The sequence below is a fragment of the Onychostruthus taczanowskii genome, unplaced genomic scaffold, assembly GCF_017590055.1.
Source record: "Onychostruthus taczanowskii isolate IOZ18803 unplaced genomic scaffold, ASM1759005v1 scaffold136, whole genome shotgun sequence".
NCBI classification, from domain to species: Eukaryota; Metazoa; Chordata; class Aves; order Passeriformes; family Passeridae; genus Onychostruthus; species Onychostruthus taczanowskii.
The window spans coordinates 243,968-258,199 of record NW_024498529.1 but is presented as its reverse complement, the minus strand read 5'-3'; the positions used below and the strand labels follow the sequence as shown (position 1 = coordinate 258,199).

Below are 14,232 nucleotides of genomic sequence, written 5' to 3'. Positions count from 1 at the left end.
TATCAGCAAACTTCAGATCAGAGCTTGTTGGCCATTTCTTCATTTTCTTTACAAAAAGGACAATGAATCATATGGTAAAATTGGTTGTGTCTTTCCTTTGCAGAGGAGAAATCCCAGACCTGAACAAGATTCTTGACCGAGATGACATAAGCATTATGAAAAGAGCCATCTTTTCAACTCAGGTCAGAAAATATGTTATTTGTATAAACATCTGATCTAAATAATGAATGTGATGATGTAAAAGGATTGCATATGGCATATAGAGATCTGTGTGCATTGGGAAGAAGTTTTCAGGAAATACACTTCTCATCAGTAACATTTAAAATCAGCTCTGACTGTTTTTAATGAGAGTATGACCCAAATGACCTTTAGAGGAGTCCATGGATATTTCTTCAGTCACCTGCATTCATAATTCTTGTATCCTGAGCTAAGTGTGAACTTTGAGTTGTTCCTGAGCCTGGATTTTTCCAGTTTTATTAAATATGTGAGATCAAATGCTAAGGAGATACAACATTGACTAATAATCTTCGAAATTAAATGGTGGGCCCTTCTTAAAGTTAGTACAAATTGATTTATTTAGAGGTAAATTAAGCTTACTTACATCAATGACAAAATCTGCCACTGTCTTCCAGTAGCCTTAGGAAATGGCAACAAGACTGTTTGCCAAGAGTTTGTCTGATTTATGTATTGCCTTTTCTGTGCTCAGAGACACTCTTTGCCTCCAGTGACCACCCACAACATGATTGATGACAGCAATGACCCAATCCTCAACACCATCCGGCGTATTGGGCTGTTCAACAACCGCACAGACCGTGTGAAGGTGTGTTCTGGCCACCTCATTTGAGATCCAGAATGGGATTTCTCAAAACATTCTCAGTCTGCATCGCTAGCATGGGGAGTGCAGTTAAATTCTTGATAGGTGGTATTATACTGCTAGAGTGCTTCTCTCTTCCGCCCTTTCCAGGAATAACAACTTGTCACTGCGCAAAGATCCACAGGTGCTGTTTAGCCAAGCTAATTTTGAGTTAGAAATCTGAAGTTAGGGAGCTATTTCCATTGCTGCCTCCTGCACTGAATGAGGAGCTGCTAACTCCTGAAATCAACAAAGTGCCATGGGTCATTTGCACCCAGATAGAAAACTCTGACATAGATTCACTTGCTTAAAACTGGAGGTCCAAGGTTGGAGCACAGACATTCCTGGAGTATTGATTCATCTCTTAAGAGTAACACCCTGATACTCAGCATTTTCTGTAAAAGGTTAACCAGGGCTTTGCGCAGAAAGAATTCCTGTTCATGCCATGCTCATGTTTGCATCACCTGTTGAAATTAAATTTATGCAAATAAATATTTTCCTTATTTCCTTGTTTACTTTGTCAAACCACAGAAATTATCAGCTTCTGCTTTCACAGGTCTGCAAAGTTGTTTTTTATCTGGCAATCTCTGATTTTCTACCTATGACTATCTCAAGATCTATCTACTCAAAGTTGAACCTAAAATTGCAAATTCTTCCTCTTTCAAACCCTTTCTTTAAAGCCAGATACAAAGTATCTCTGACAATGACATATCACTTATTCTCAGTTTCTTTTTAAAACCCATGGCTATACCTGAGTAAATATTTTTTTACACTTCTCAGTTGCTTCTTCCTGGCTTAGCATATGAGCATTAACTCAAATGAATTCTGGGATCACAATATGGTAATAATACACAAGATGTAACAAAAGTAGGGGGGAAGGATGCACTGTGTACAGATGTAGTAAAAAATGCCTCAGAATTAACTGCTTCAAGGCATTACAGAGCAGATATCATCTTCTGCCTCTCAGCAGATGTCAAGTTTGTAAAAAACTGTCATTACCACTGAAAAATTACCTCCTGCAGGAACCTCCTGCAGTAATACTTAATGAGCTGAATACCATTTTAAAAAATCCTCTGTAAACTTCAAATTGAAAGTAATTTTGAGAGAGGTACAACATATCCAGGCAGACACAGCTGGCATGTGAAAAATACTCTCAGCAATTCCAGTAAAATCACTGGGATCAACTAAGCTTGCAAAATGAGTTTACAGCCCATTTACTGGTTGAGTACATTCATTTGTTTACTCAAGTGAGTAGCATAACAATTCTATTAAGAAGGGTTAAAAGCATATCCGGGGCATGGAATAATGGCTGTGGTATGTTCATCCAGAAAGATAAACCCAGAGCAATTTAAACCATTTCCTCACATTTCTTCTTCCTGAAGCTGACTAGGCACCACATACAATGCACTTCTCAACTAAATAGCAGATGTGGGGCAGTAACCCCAAGCTGTGGAGACTCAGGCAGATTAACTTTGGTCCTTAGAGGTGTCTTTCAGCAAGATTAATTAGGCACAGGTTGTGGTAACAGGACTATAATGTGTCTGCTTTCAAAATTCCCTCCATTCTTGGGAGATCTGTTGAGTACAGTGAACATTTCTTTATTTCATGGAATGCTGCGAAGCTCAGAAGTGCTGTGTCTGTCTGAGGCCTCCTCCTAAAGAGACATCCCAGTAAAATCATAGAATGGTTTGTGTTGGGAGGGACCTTAGAGATCATTTCATTCCATCTGCCTGCCATGGGCAGGGGCACCTTCCACTAGCCCAGGTTGCTCAGAACCCCATCCAGCCTGGCCTTGGACACTTCCAGGGATCCAGGAGCAGCCACAGCTTCTCTGGGCAACCTGTGCCAGGGCCTCTCCACCCTCACAGGGAAGAATTTCTTCCTTATATCCAATCTAAACCTGCACTCTGAAAGTGTGAAGCCATTCCCCCTTGTCCTGTCGCTCCAGGCCTTTGCAAATCTTCTGTACCTTTGTACAAGAGACCAAATCTTGATAAATACCACAGCTTTAGGCCTAATTCTCAATGCATGTGGGCCTCTTTGGTGAAGAAGGATAAAGCTAAATACCTGTCCAGTGAAAAAGAGGTTCATCATCAGTCCTATTTCCAGGACAAGAGTGCACACAGGCAGGATGTGTTGTAGTGTGAGCAGTGGGTAGATAACAGATGGATGGCCAAAGGAGGTGTTGTCCAGATACTTAGAAGAAGACCAGGGTGAATAAAGGTGCCTAAGCTTATTAACAATTGAAATATATCAATGATGATTTTCTTTCCTAATGCAAATTTTGAATATCCAGGTGATCCTACATCCAGAGTTTCTTTCTTCAACAAGCCCCTTGCTGCCCTTGGACTATGAGGAGTTTGTTAGAGGCTGCCACCTTGGTGTATTCCCATCATACTATGAGCCCTGGGGCTACACTCCAGGTAGGAATTTTGTACCCTTAACTAGCATGGAAAGACGAACACCCATTCTGTTGATGCAGCCAGTTCCTTCTGAAGTGCTGCAAAAACTCTAAACTCTGTTTTGTCTGCCACGTAAAGGTCTTACTGCTGGCAAAACTGTCCCTGCAGTGTACTCTTTCCCATACTAATGTGTAATCTTTCGATTTTCTATGGCTTTAGAACCAGAAATCATTTTAAAAAATTCTTGGTTAAATGGTTTTTTTAAAAAGGTGTGCAGGAATGTAAATATTAAAAAAAGCAGGGCAAGAAATCTTATGCTGCCAGCTGACGTAGTTCAGTGGATTTAATTCAAGATAAGTTTGAGAGAATTATGTAATACCATAACTAAATTATTTAACAGAAATACATGCAGTAGTAGTGAATCTCATTGAATTAACTGGAAATTTCTAAAAATGCAGAGAGCATATAGATTCTGACTTAAAATATTTTCTTTGTCAATACCCATTTGTGTCTCCCAGAAACAAAGACTGCTTTTTAAAGGTATATTTATAACTATCTTATAGACACCAGTTTTAGTGTCATATGAGTGAAGGACATGTAGATGTCTTTGCACTTTTGTAAGACTAGAGTCTGCATGCTGGTTTAGGTTAGGCTTAGGCTCCTTGGCAAAAACTTTTTAAGGAGGGTAAGCAGTTGTCCTTACTCATGGCTGTGACAGAAAAAACTACAAAAAATCCATACATTTTCGGATTTTATAAAACTAGCTCCACATCTACAGTGAACACAGTCCTGAGTTAATTATGGGGTTTGCTGTTTTGGGGTGGGATTTTTATTTTGTAGGTTGTTTTTGGTTTTTTTTCCTGCTATAGAGACCTGTTGTCAAACCATCAAAATCCAAAGTTTGATATGCTCCTAAGAGATTCAGTTTTGTAAAGAATTGTGAACAACTAATGAACACACGTGTGTATTAGGCTCCAGTTTAAAATCCAAATAGTCCTGACCGAGTATTGGGGTTCTCTGTTTGAAAACTGCACTCCCAGAAAGTTTGCAGTTTAGCTGCTCTGAAACTCAAACATACGTTTGCAAGCACAGGGTGAATTTTGTGTTTAAAATTTCTTTTTGTATTTTTTCCCATAATCTACAACAAAACATTATTATAGTTTTCACTAGACATTTTCAGAGCAGCTTTATTGTTATGGGACTTTCTGTCTGCCTGTTTTGTTTTGGTTTTTTTTTTTTCTCTTAAAGGTGAAACCATTGCAGATGTATTGTCCTGAAACCCTTTTTGCCTGTTTCTTTCTGCAGCTGAGTGTACTGTGATGGGCATTCCCAGTGTAACCACAAACCTCTCTGGATTCGGCTGTTTCATGCAGGAACATGTTGCTGACCCAGAAGCTTATGGTAAAAACTTTAATAGCATATCAAAATATCACCTCTGAGTTAGGAAAGCAAAAAGCACAGCAACCATGCTGTTTCTCCTCAAATTCGTGTTTCTCTATGACAAGGACATCCACTAGGGGAATATATTCAGGGCTCTGAATATCTTGTTAAGTTGGACAAGTGATTTCAGCTTTCATATTTATCCAAATCCTTTCTGTTTTGGGGGATTTTTTTGTCTCCCTTTAACCTTTTGTTTGCCATATTCTTCCAAATTCATCACTGCTCATATCAGTCTAGAGTCTCCCAGCATTTCCCTTTAATGCCTCTGGTTATAACACTCTAAGCCTTCCAAAGAAGCAGGGAAAGTCTGTTTCTCTTAACATTCTGGGATTCAAAGCCAGTGACATGATCCTTCCAAAACAAACATTACCATGTACACTTCAAAAAAAAGGCATGGAAATACAAGGAATCTACTTCAAATAGTGATCTGCTCAGGAAGGTTTACAAGTGGTTCTTAACTGGACTGCCAGTGCCTGGTATGTCAGGATGATTCTGCCTCTTGAGTCATCCTCTGCCTCGGTAGCTCCTCCTTTTAGGGTTGATGGTCCCTGTTTTCCAACTGGTGCAGTTGTCACTAAAGCTGTGGCCTCCCCGAGGTACAGAGCAAGACACAGCACGCCCTATCCTTTCCTCCTTGTTTAGCAAGGGCTGACTGGATGCCCCATCTCTGGAAGTGTTCAAGGTCAGGCTGGATATAGCTCTGAGCAGCCTGGGATAGTGCCAGGTGTCCCTGCCCATGGCAGGGGTTGGAATTTGATGATCTTTAATATCCCTTCCAACCTGAACCATTCTATAATTCTGTGGTTCTGTGAATATTGAGTATATTCCAAAACTAGGGCCTCTTTCCAGGTACCTGGGCTTGTTGTCACAATCAGGCAGTGACAGCCCCACACTGGTGCCACATTTGCCTGACCTAGAGGCAAGGGTTAGAGCCAGGTACAAAATCTAGATACACCTGCCTGGGTGAACATGCCTTTAAGACCCTTCAGAGAGACCACAGAACACAGGTCACTCACTCTTCTCTGCCAAAACATAGGTGCAAGTTGTCGTAAATTACTGTGCTTCAGTAAGCACAGTAATTTACAGGCACTTCATTAAGGTAGTTTTGCATCTCATGTCCATTAAGAGGGCTGCAAGGTCTGGCACCTTCTTCTTCCCAACACTCTGGTTTAAGGAAGGTGGCAAAAATAAAGTTTTAATCTCAGCAATGTAGAGGCAAAGTTTACCTCTGCCCTCTCTCTGCCAGAATTGTCTGTTGAATGATGTATGTGAGTTAGTTGTATCTACGGAAACACTTGTATTTCTACAGAAAACACAGCCTCTCTCCTACAGCCTGATTCTGGCCATCCACACTTGTGAATTCTGTAGCAAGCTAGGAAAGCACTAGATTATGTTTTCTTTAAGAAGCCAGTATTTTAAAAATTATGTGAGATAAAAATCATAAGTCTTTATCCAGAAACTCAAACCTTTTTGGACATACTTACACATCAACAACAAAGCTTCTGAGTTTTGAAGAATTTGCTGAATTTCAACCTGAATTTCTACCTGAAAAGTAGAAAAAATTAAAGTTTTTTTTTAAATTGTATATTTCTCTCCATCTCTCCATTTTGTCAGAATGGTAACAAATGTTCCAGTTGTAGCTGCCTTTTAACATTAAAAAGAATATACTGCGTGTCACATTTGTAAGGCTACATGACAGAAGGTAGATTGGAGTTGTAGGAGGTCAGATCCCATCTTCATTCCCACTCACCTCAGCGTTTCTTGTGTCCCTCAGGGATCTACATTGTGGATAGGAGGTTCCGCTCACCAGACGAGTCGTGCAACCAGCTGACCCAGTTCCTGTACGGGTTCTGCCAGCAGAACCGGCGCCAGAGGATCATCCAGAGGAACCGCACTGAGCGCCTCTCAGACCTCCTGGACTGGAAGTACTTGGGCAGGGTGTGTGGCAAAGAGGCATTAAAAATTCTAGGCTCATAGGTCTGGCCAGAGCCATCAGCACAGTGCTGCAATGCGAGGACACAGCCCTGTGCTGAAATTCCCCTCTCCAAGGGGCTAAAGGCAGAGCCTGCACATTTCAATGTAATCCTTCCATGCTCTAGTGGCAAGGAGAGACTGAATAGGTTAGACCAAAATCCAGTCACACCACCAAGCTCTTGCTGGTGCTAAACACAATGTAAAAATCTGGTGTTGTTGGCAACACCTACACTAAGGAGGATTTATGTTCCAAAGTCATCTGGACACTTTCAAAAATCCTTCCCATCCTTCATGAAATATTGCTGGGCTCTGTGGCTCCTCAACACTCCTTAACTACCTCTGTACTTTAAATGCAAAGCAGTGTTTTCACTTTGACATAGAAAGCACTACAGTACCACCTATTAAGAAGACAGTAGCAAAGGATTGTTCTCAATTCTGCAGGACTAAAGAAGTGGATGCACATATGTGTGTTTTGTAACTATTTTGGACCTTTTCCTGCTCTGAAACCTGTGTGTGAACCTTAGTATTTATATGGTTCCCAACACTGCATGAGATATAACAAGCTATTTTTTCTGTGCATGTGCTGCAAACTCAGGAATACAGTGGATCTAAAAATATTTTTGTCAAATTCTTAAATACCAGGTATCAGTGAACTCATAAATGTTACTTCTCTGTAACTGTTACACATACTTCAGTGCAGTCCGAAGTGACTTTGAATGAGCCTAAAACTTATGTGTAATACTTATGCACACTTAAAAATGTAAAATTTCCTCATTAAAAAAACCACCCAGTTCTTTTCTGAGGGATGAAGAATACCTGTCACTCAATAGGAGCTACACTGACCAAGACATGTCCTAGTTTCCATTTTAATATATCTTACAGACACCTTATTCAGCTTCTGTTCCAGATTTCTTTGGTGTGAATCTATCATGAATGGCTCATCACTTCACAGTACAAACAGTAATGTCAGCTAGATTCTGCTTATCTGAAAACACGTTTAGCCTTTGTTCAGCACCATCTTTTAGAGGATAACTCATTTTATGTTCCTTTTTCCCCCTTGCTTAAATCTACCGAAGATTTCTATGACTTGTAATGGGTTCTCTGTTTTGTTGCAGTATTATATGCATGCCAGACACTTGGCCCTCAGCAGAACATTCCCAGATAAATTTGAGATGGAACCAAGTGCTCCACCAAAGGTAAAGTCTGCTTTTGGAGATGAGTTCATTTTACCTGCTTTTACAAGGAGAGAGAGGAAGAGTGTGAGGGAGAAGAGAGCTAGCAAGTTTGGGTTTAACTAAAGAGAATTAGGGACTCCTAATTAAAAACTTCACAAGTTATAGACCCAGTGTCCAGTCAGGAGTATCTTGTTTTGGGCTGGGACAGAGTCAATTTTCCTCAGAGTAGCTTGGCTGTGTTTTGGATTTGTGCTGAAAGCAGTGCTGTTAACACATGGATGGTTAGTTCTTGCTGAGCAGAGCATGCACAGAGCCAAGAACTTTTCTGCTCCTCATCCATCCTGTCAGCGAGGGGCTGGGGGTGCACAGGGAGTTGGGAGGGGACACAGTTGGGACTGTGACCCTAACTGGCCAAAGGGACATTCCAGACCTTATGACATCATGCTCAGTATATAAAGCTGGGGGAAGAAGGAGGAAAGGGGGATGTTCAGAGTGCTGGCGTTTGTCTTTTCACGTCACTGCTACCTGTGATGGGGCCCTGCTCTTCTGGGGATGGCTGAACACCTCCTTGCCCATGGGAAGTAGGGAATGAATTCCTGTATTTGCTTTACTTGTGTGCATAGCTTTTGCTTTCCCTACTAAACCATGACCTTTCCCACTTTCCCCCTTTTGATTCCCTCCTTGGCCTTTCCAGGAGGGAGTGAGCTGAGGCCGTGTGGGGCTGAGTTGCTGACTGGGGCTAAACCACAACCTCCTGGTATCAGATCCAAACACAGGGGTTACCAGGTGTGACAGGAACAGATCTTCAGATGATTTAGACTGAGCTGGATGGGACCATGTGTCATGGTTTGAGGCTGGCCCAATGCCAGTGCCCCCATGAAAATATACTTTCTCTAGTGGCTGCTGTGAGATATGATCAGGGACAGAGCAAAGCAAGCTCCAACTTAGGAATAAAGGAAACAAACTTTATTAACTACAATATCTAAAAAGGAACAGACACAGAACTAAGAATGAAAACCCTCCAAATACATTCCTCCTTCTCCCCCCATTTCCTCCACAGCATGAAATAACACCTTAGATTTTCACCCAGTCACCATTTTTCAGATAATCAACTTTCAGTCCATCACCACCCCTCAGATAATCAACTCTCAAGCCCATCAGGGAGAGAGGACTCCCCCCTTGCACCATAGGCTTCGCCCAGAAACACAATTGAAACTTCTTGTGTTTACATGTCACTTGTGGCACCGCCTGGAGAACATCTGCCCTCGTGACTTCTTCCCTCCATGTCCAGTGCTCTCACCACTGCACATGGACCAGAACTGCTTTTAGGGTTCCCCTTTTAAGGATGCTCCACCCAGTTCCAAAAAAGCAGCAGTCTCTCAGCTTTGGGACACCAGTCCCCCCCAAATTTATCCCCTGGGGCCGAGGGGCCTCGTGAACAGAGATCTTCCTCTTCACTGAAGACAGAGGGCATCCCACACCCTCCTCAGCTGTCTCTGTTCACACCACTGCTTCACCACACCAAGTCATTGTGCTTCACTCTTGGCTCCAAGGCATTGCCTCCCCCTAAATGTAGTCTCTGGGTCACAGGAAAAACATGGGTCTGTCTGTGGCCATAAGAAAAGAGTCCAGCCCAAGGTCACTCGATCATCTCCTCCCACCTAGGATTCTCCCCACCTCTTCGGACATCTCTCAATGAATTCCTGTATTTGCTTTACTTGTGTGCATAGCTTTTGCTTTCCCTACTAAACCATGACCTTTCCCACTTTCCCCCTTTTGATTCCCTCCTTGGCCTTTCCAGGAGGGAGTGAGCTGAGGCCGTGTGGGGCTGAGTTGCTGACTGGGGCTAAACCACAACCTCCTGGTATCAGATCCAAACACAGGGGTTACCAGGTGTGACAGGAACAGATCTTCAGATGATTTAGACTGAGCTGGATGGGACCATGTGTCATGGTTTGAGGCTGGCCCAATGCCAGTGCCCCCATGAAAATATACTTTCTCTAGTGGCTGCTGTGAGATATGATCAGGGACAGAGCAAAGCAAGCTCCAACTTAGGAATAAAGGAAACAAACTTTATTAACTACAATATCTAAAAAGGAACAGACACAGAACTAAGAATGAAAACCCTCCAAATACATTCCTCCTTCTCCCCCCATTTCCTCCACAGCATGAAATAACACCTTAGATTTTCACCCAGTCACCATTTTTCAGATAATCAACTTTCAGTCCATCACCACCCCTCAGATAATCAACTCTCAAGCCCATCAGGGAGAGAGGACTCCCCCCTTGCACCATAGGCTTCGCCCAGAAACACAATTGAAACCTCTTGTGTTTACATGTCACTTGTGGCACCGCCTGGAGAACATCTGCCCTCGTGACTTCTTCCCTCCATGTCCAGTGCTCTCACCACTGCACATGGACCAGAACTGCTTTTAGGGTTCCCCTTTTAAGGATGCTCCACCCAGTTCCAAAAAAGCAGCAGTCTCTCAGCTTTGGGACACCAGTCCCCCCCAAATTTATCCCCTGGGGCCGAGGGGCCTCGTGAACAGAGATCTTCCTCTTCACTGAAGACAGAGGGCATCCCACACCCTCCTCAGCTGTCTCTGTTCACACCACTGCTTCACCACACCAAGTCATTGTGCTTCACTCTTGGCTCCAAGGCATTGCCTCCCCCTAAATGTAGTCTCTGGGTCACAGGAAAAACATGGGTCTGTCTGTGGCCATAAGAAAAGAGTCCAGCCCAAGGTCACTCGATCATCTCCTCCCACCTAGGATTCTCCCCACCTCTTCGGACATCTCTCACTTGCACCAACTTTCCTCACACTTGCCCATTTCCTCCAGCTTCATCTCTCTCTCTCCTCATTCAGATTCAGGAGGATCAGTATTTGTAAGGTTTCCACTATTCAAGAAAGGGGTTAAAGTCTTCACCTCTGTCTGCCCAAAACTCCCACGGAGACCGGTTCTTGGATCTCAGTGCCGCATCCCCCACCTCTCCTTCTGGCTGGGCCATGCTGCCAGCATGATATCACATTCCAAGGCAGCGCAGGCACTGGCTCTCTCTCTCTGTCTCTCTCCCAGGGGGTAGAGGGTGGGGGGGGGCCCGATGCCTCTCAGGGCTCCTCCACCCTTCCATCATGCAGAGCCTTCACCCCCCTCCTCTGCTCAAGGCTCTGGCCTACCTCACCTGGCTTCCCCACCCCAGCCAGCCCTAGCTGGGTAGGGGAGGTCTGACCTCCTTCACTGACTGAGACCAAGTGAGAGAGTTCGTGGGAGTTCTCTGATTTTAACCCCCTGGGTTCTCAGAGGCAGTCTATACCTTCAGTGGCCAAACCAGGTGCCAATATTCAAATCCAAGCAATAATTGGTTTGACCACAACCTTCCAAAAAACTCACTTCCTTCTTAACCTACGACACCATGACACTTTGGACCAGCTGAGGAGCTGGCCCTTGAAATTCCTCTTGGAAGAGAGACAGCTTCTCATTTTTGCTTCTGCTAAATCCCATGGAGATGTTCTCCACCAATCAAATAGAGGGGAGTTGGGGAAGGATGTTCTAGAGAAAGACGGCAAGGTATTGCCTTCTTCTGAACATGGTATGTTGGCTGAAGGTGCAAGGGGTCACTTTAAAGGCACACCTTCAAACAGTTCTTGCCTAATCCAGATTAGCACCAGTTTGAGAAGAGAGGCTGCTCAGAACAGTGTTACTTGATACCAAACCTCAAAGAGCAACTCTTATAATTGTTTTAGTAAGGAGAGAGGAGGTTCAGACCAAAATCCCTTGCTGGTTTTGCAGATGCTGACATTATAACTAGAAAACTGTTTTGACTGTTCAGATTGAAACCTGAATTTCAGTAAGCATATTCTGACTACGGAGTACAGAAGGATTTTGTCCTGTGCTGATTGTTTTAAGGCTCAGTAAAGATAGCATTGTTTTGCAAAAAGCAGTACTGGAAGGGCAGGATGTTGTTTATGGCGCAGGATAAATATCTCTGTCATACAAGTGTGTACTTACTGGCAGAGGAGGACTGAGGGGATCTGGGTTGAGGGAAGATTAATTTTAGATTGCAGGGCAGATCTAGCTTACATCTGACCCCTGGCTTCTTCTGAAGTGGTGATAGCCTTAAATTGCTGTATAAAACCAATTGAGGAACTCAGCTGACACATTCAACTTGCTTCTGTCTCTGCCAGACGGAAGGTTTCAGGTTTCCCAGGCCTTCATCGGTGCCGCCATCGCCCTCTGCCTCCCAGCATTCCAGCCCTCACCACAGTGAAGATGAGGATGAAGATGAGGATGAGAGATATGACGAGGATGAGGAAGCTGAAAGGGATAGGCAGAACATCAAGTCCCCCTTTTCCACTGGAGCCTTGCCACAAGGAAAAAAGAAGCAGCATGGAGAATACAGGAACTGAACTTGTTGCTCTCACCCTGGCATTGCTCCCCATCCACTCAAGAGTTTCTCCTGTAGGCTTGGCAAGCTTTGTGTTAAGGACAGTGGGATGTAATTAGGGGAACCTTAAATGTTACTTGAGCTACACTTTTGGAAAGCCTAATATTATTTCACCTTTAAAATAGTTTAAATGACACTTTTTCTGTGCCCCTTTGAGTTAGAAGAGATTTTTCAGGTTTAATAAAACTAGAGAATGAGACAATCCCCTCAGGAGCTTATACAACCTGCAGATCATGCCTTTGTCTGTGGAATCATCTGTATTAATGATAGTGTAGACAAATAGCTACATTTTGGGTATCCCAAAGGAATTTCTTCTTCATTTATATTTCCCCTTTTGCCCTCCTAAACTAACATGAACTTTAAACCAGAGCTCAAAAAATTAGAGAAAAAAAAAGTGTTACACTGGAGAAATATTGGAAGAGTTTAAAAAGATACACTGTAAAGAAAATGGTCTGTCTTTTTCCTGATGCTGTTTATTGTAAGCTTACGTAACACTTTTTTACAGCACACAGAAGTGTCTTAATCTAATGGTAAAACATGCTTCCTGTGGAACAATATAAAATCTTATGCAGTGGACATTTGAATTTCAGAGACAAATAAAGTCATCTTTCTGACATCATTTAGACCCACAATAAAGAGCAGACCATTTATTTTCTGATTCCTCTGGTATGTCTCTTTTATTTTCATCTTGTTGTAGATTCTAAGTTTGTTAACAAACTGGTTTGGGAGGAAATTAATGTAACTTGGCTAAAGGGAATGATAAAATTTCCTCGAGTGGCACCTTCTCCTGCAGACAAAAAGCCACAGACCAGTGTGACAACAGTCAAGGATCGGTAATTTCCATTAGTCCTTGCTCTATTTCACTTCTTCTAGAAGAGATGTAATCCTTACAAATAATGCTAAAAAAATTTAAGATATAATTTTGAAAAGCACTCGAGACTTCATAGTTCTTGGGAATAACTGATCCTAACAACAAGAATTAAACATTTCATTTGCCTTACAGAAAACTTTTAGAAGTATTTCAGCTCCTAGAAATGCAGAGAGTGCCTGAACAGGCTCTTCAGAAGCACATTTTGTCATGAAGATGTTAGAGATCAATCTCTTGTTTTTCAAGTTTGTGCATCAAAAATTTCTCATGCTGCTCCAGAAAAGACATTTCCAGAACTTTTTTCAGACCGTCCTTCAGCAGGTAGGACAATGTAATCTTTGGAGGTATTTACCTTTCCTGTCAATCCCAGGGGGAGCATAGATGTCCAACTTTGTGTAGGCTCCTAACTTTCAAACACTTAACCAATGCTTGATGACATGGTTCTGACTATAGGCCACTTAGAATAAAAGTGACAGTGTGCCTATTTGTATTTTTGACCACCTAAAATCAGTTTTAAATCTGGACTTTCATTCTTGAGCTGATTCAGATACGAAATAATATTTTCACAAATCAGGTTCCAGTTTTTATGATAAGAACTTATTTGGATTTAAAAGGAGTCACTATTTCTTTAGCCATTTAAAAGGTAATTCAACACTGAGTAATTTTTCATATAAAAGTGGTAAAAGCAAAGATAACTGCAAATATTTTCCTTCACACAGTTTACTATGTGGACAGCAACTGCATTTTGTGTTTCTTCCACAAAGTGCTCCTAATCAGAGTTCCCTTACAGAGTCAAAAGATGTAATGGCTGAGAGTCCCAAAGAAGGAACTTATAAAGGGCATAGTGATTGAAAGTTGATGTTTTCATAAATAAATCGAGAAATCTGTATTTATTGCTTGTATTTCAAAGCTCTGCTGTAGAGCAGGAAGGCTGTGTGTGTTTCAGCACATTTACATGCTTTGAGCACCCTCCTGGTGTTAGAAAGTGCTCAGCTTTGAGATAGGACTAATCTGAATTCTCAGATTCAGGTCCTGCAGTGGCCAAAGAGACCTCTGCCCGATGCCTTGGGCTC

General features: G+C 42.4%; 2 protein-coding genes across 18 annotated transcripts in view; both read left to right on the top strand.

Moving 5' to 3' along the window:
* The window catches only part of GYS2 (glycogen synthase 2), a 44,134-nt gene extending 31,881 nt beyond the window's left edge, over positions 1–12,253 (top strand). Inside the window, exons 10-16 of the mRNA XM_041397136.1 lie at positions 104–182; positions 707–820; positions 3,150–3,276; positions 4,561–4,656; positions 6,470–6,633; positions 7,785–7,865; positions 12,032–12,253. Coding sequence (XP_041253070.1) covers positions 104–182; positions 707–820; positions 3,150–3,276; positions 4,561–4,656; positions 6,470–6,633; positions 7,785–7,865; positions 12,032–12,253 — 883 coding nt within the window. The remainder of the gene's footprint in view (positions 1–103; positions 183–706; positions 821–3,149; positions 3,277–4,560; positions 4,657–6,469; positions 6,634–7,784; positions 7,866–12,031) is intronic.
* PPFIBP1 (PPFIA binding protein 1) overlaps positions 1–14,232 on the top strand; it is a 656,824-nt gene that overhangs the window by 406,095 nt on the left and 236,497 nt on the right. The gene's annotated exons all lie outside the window — the stretch shown is intronic.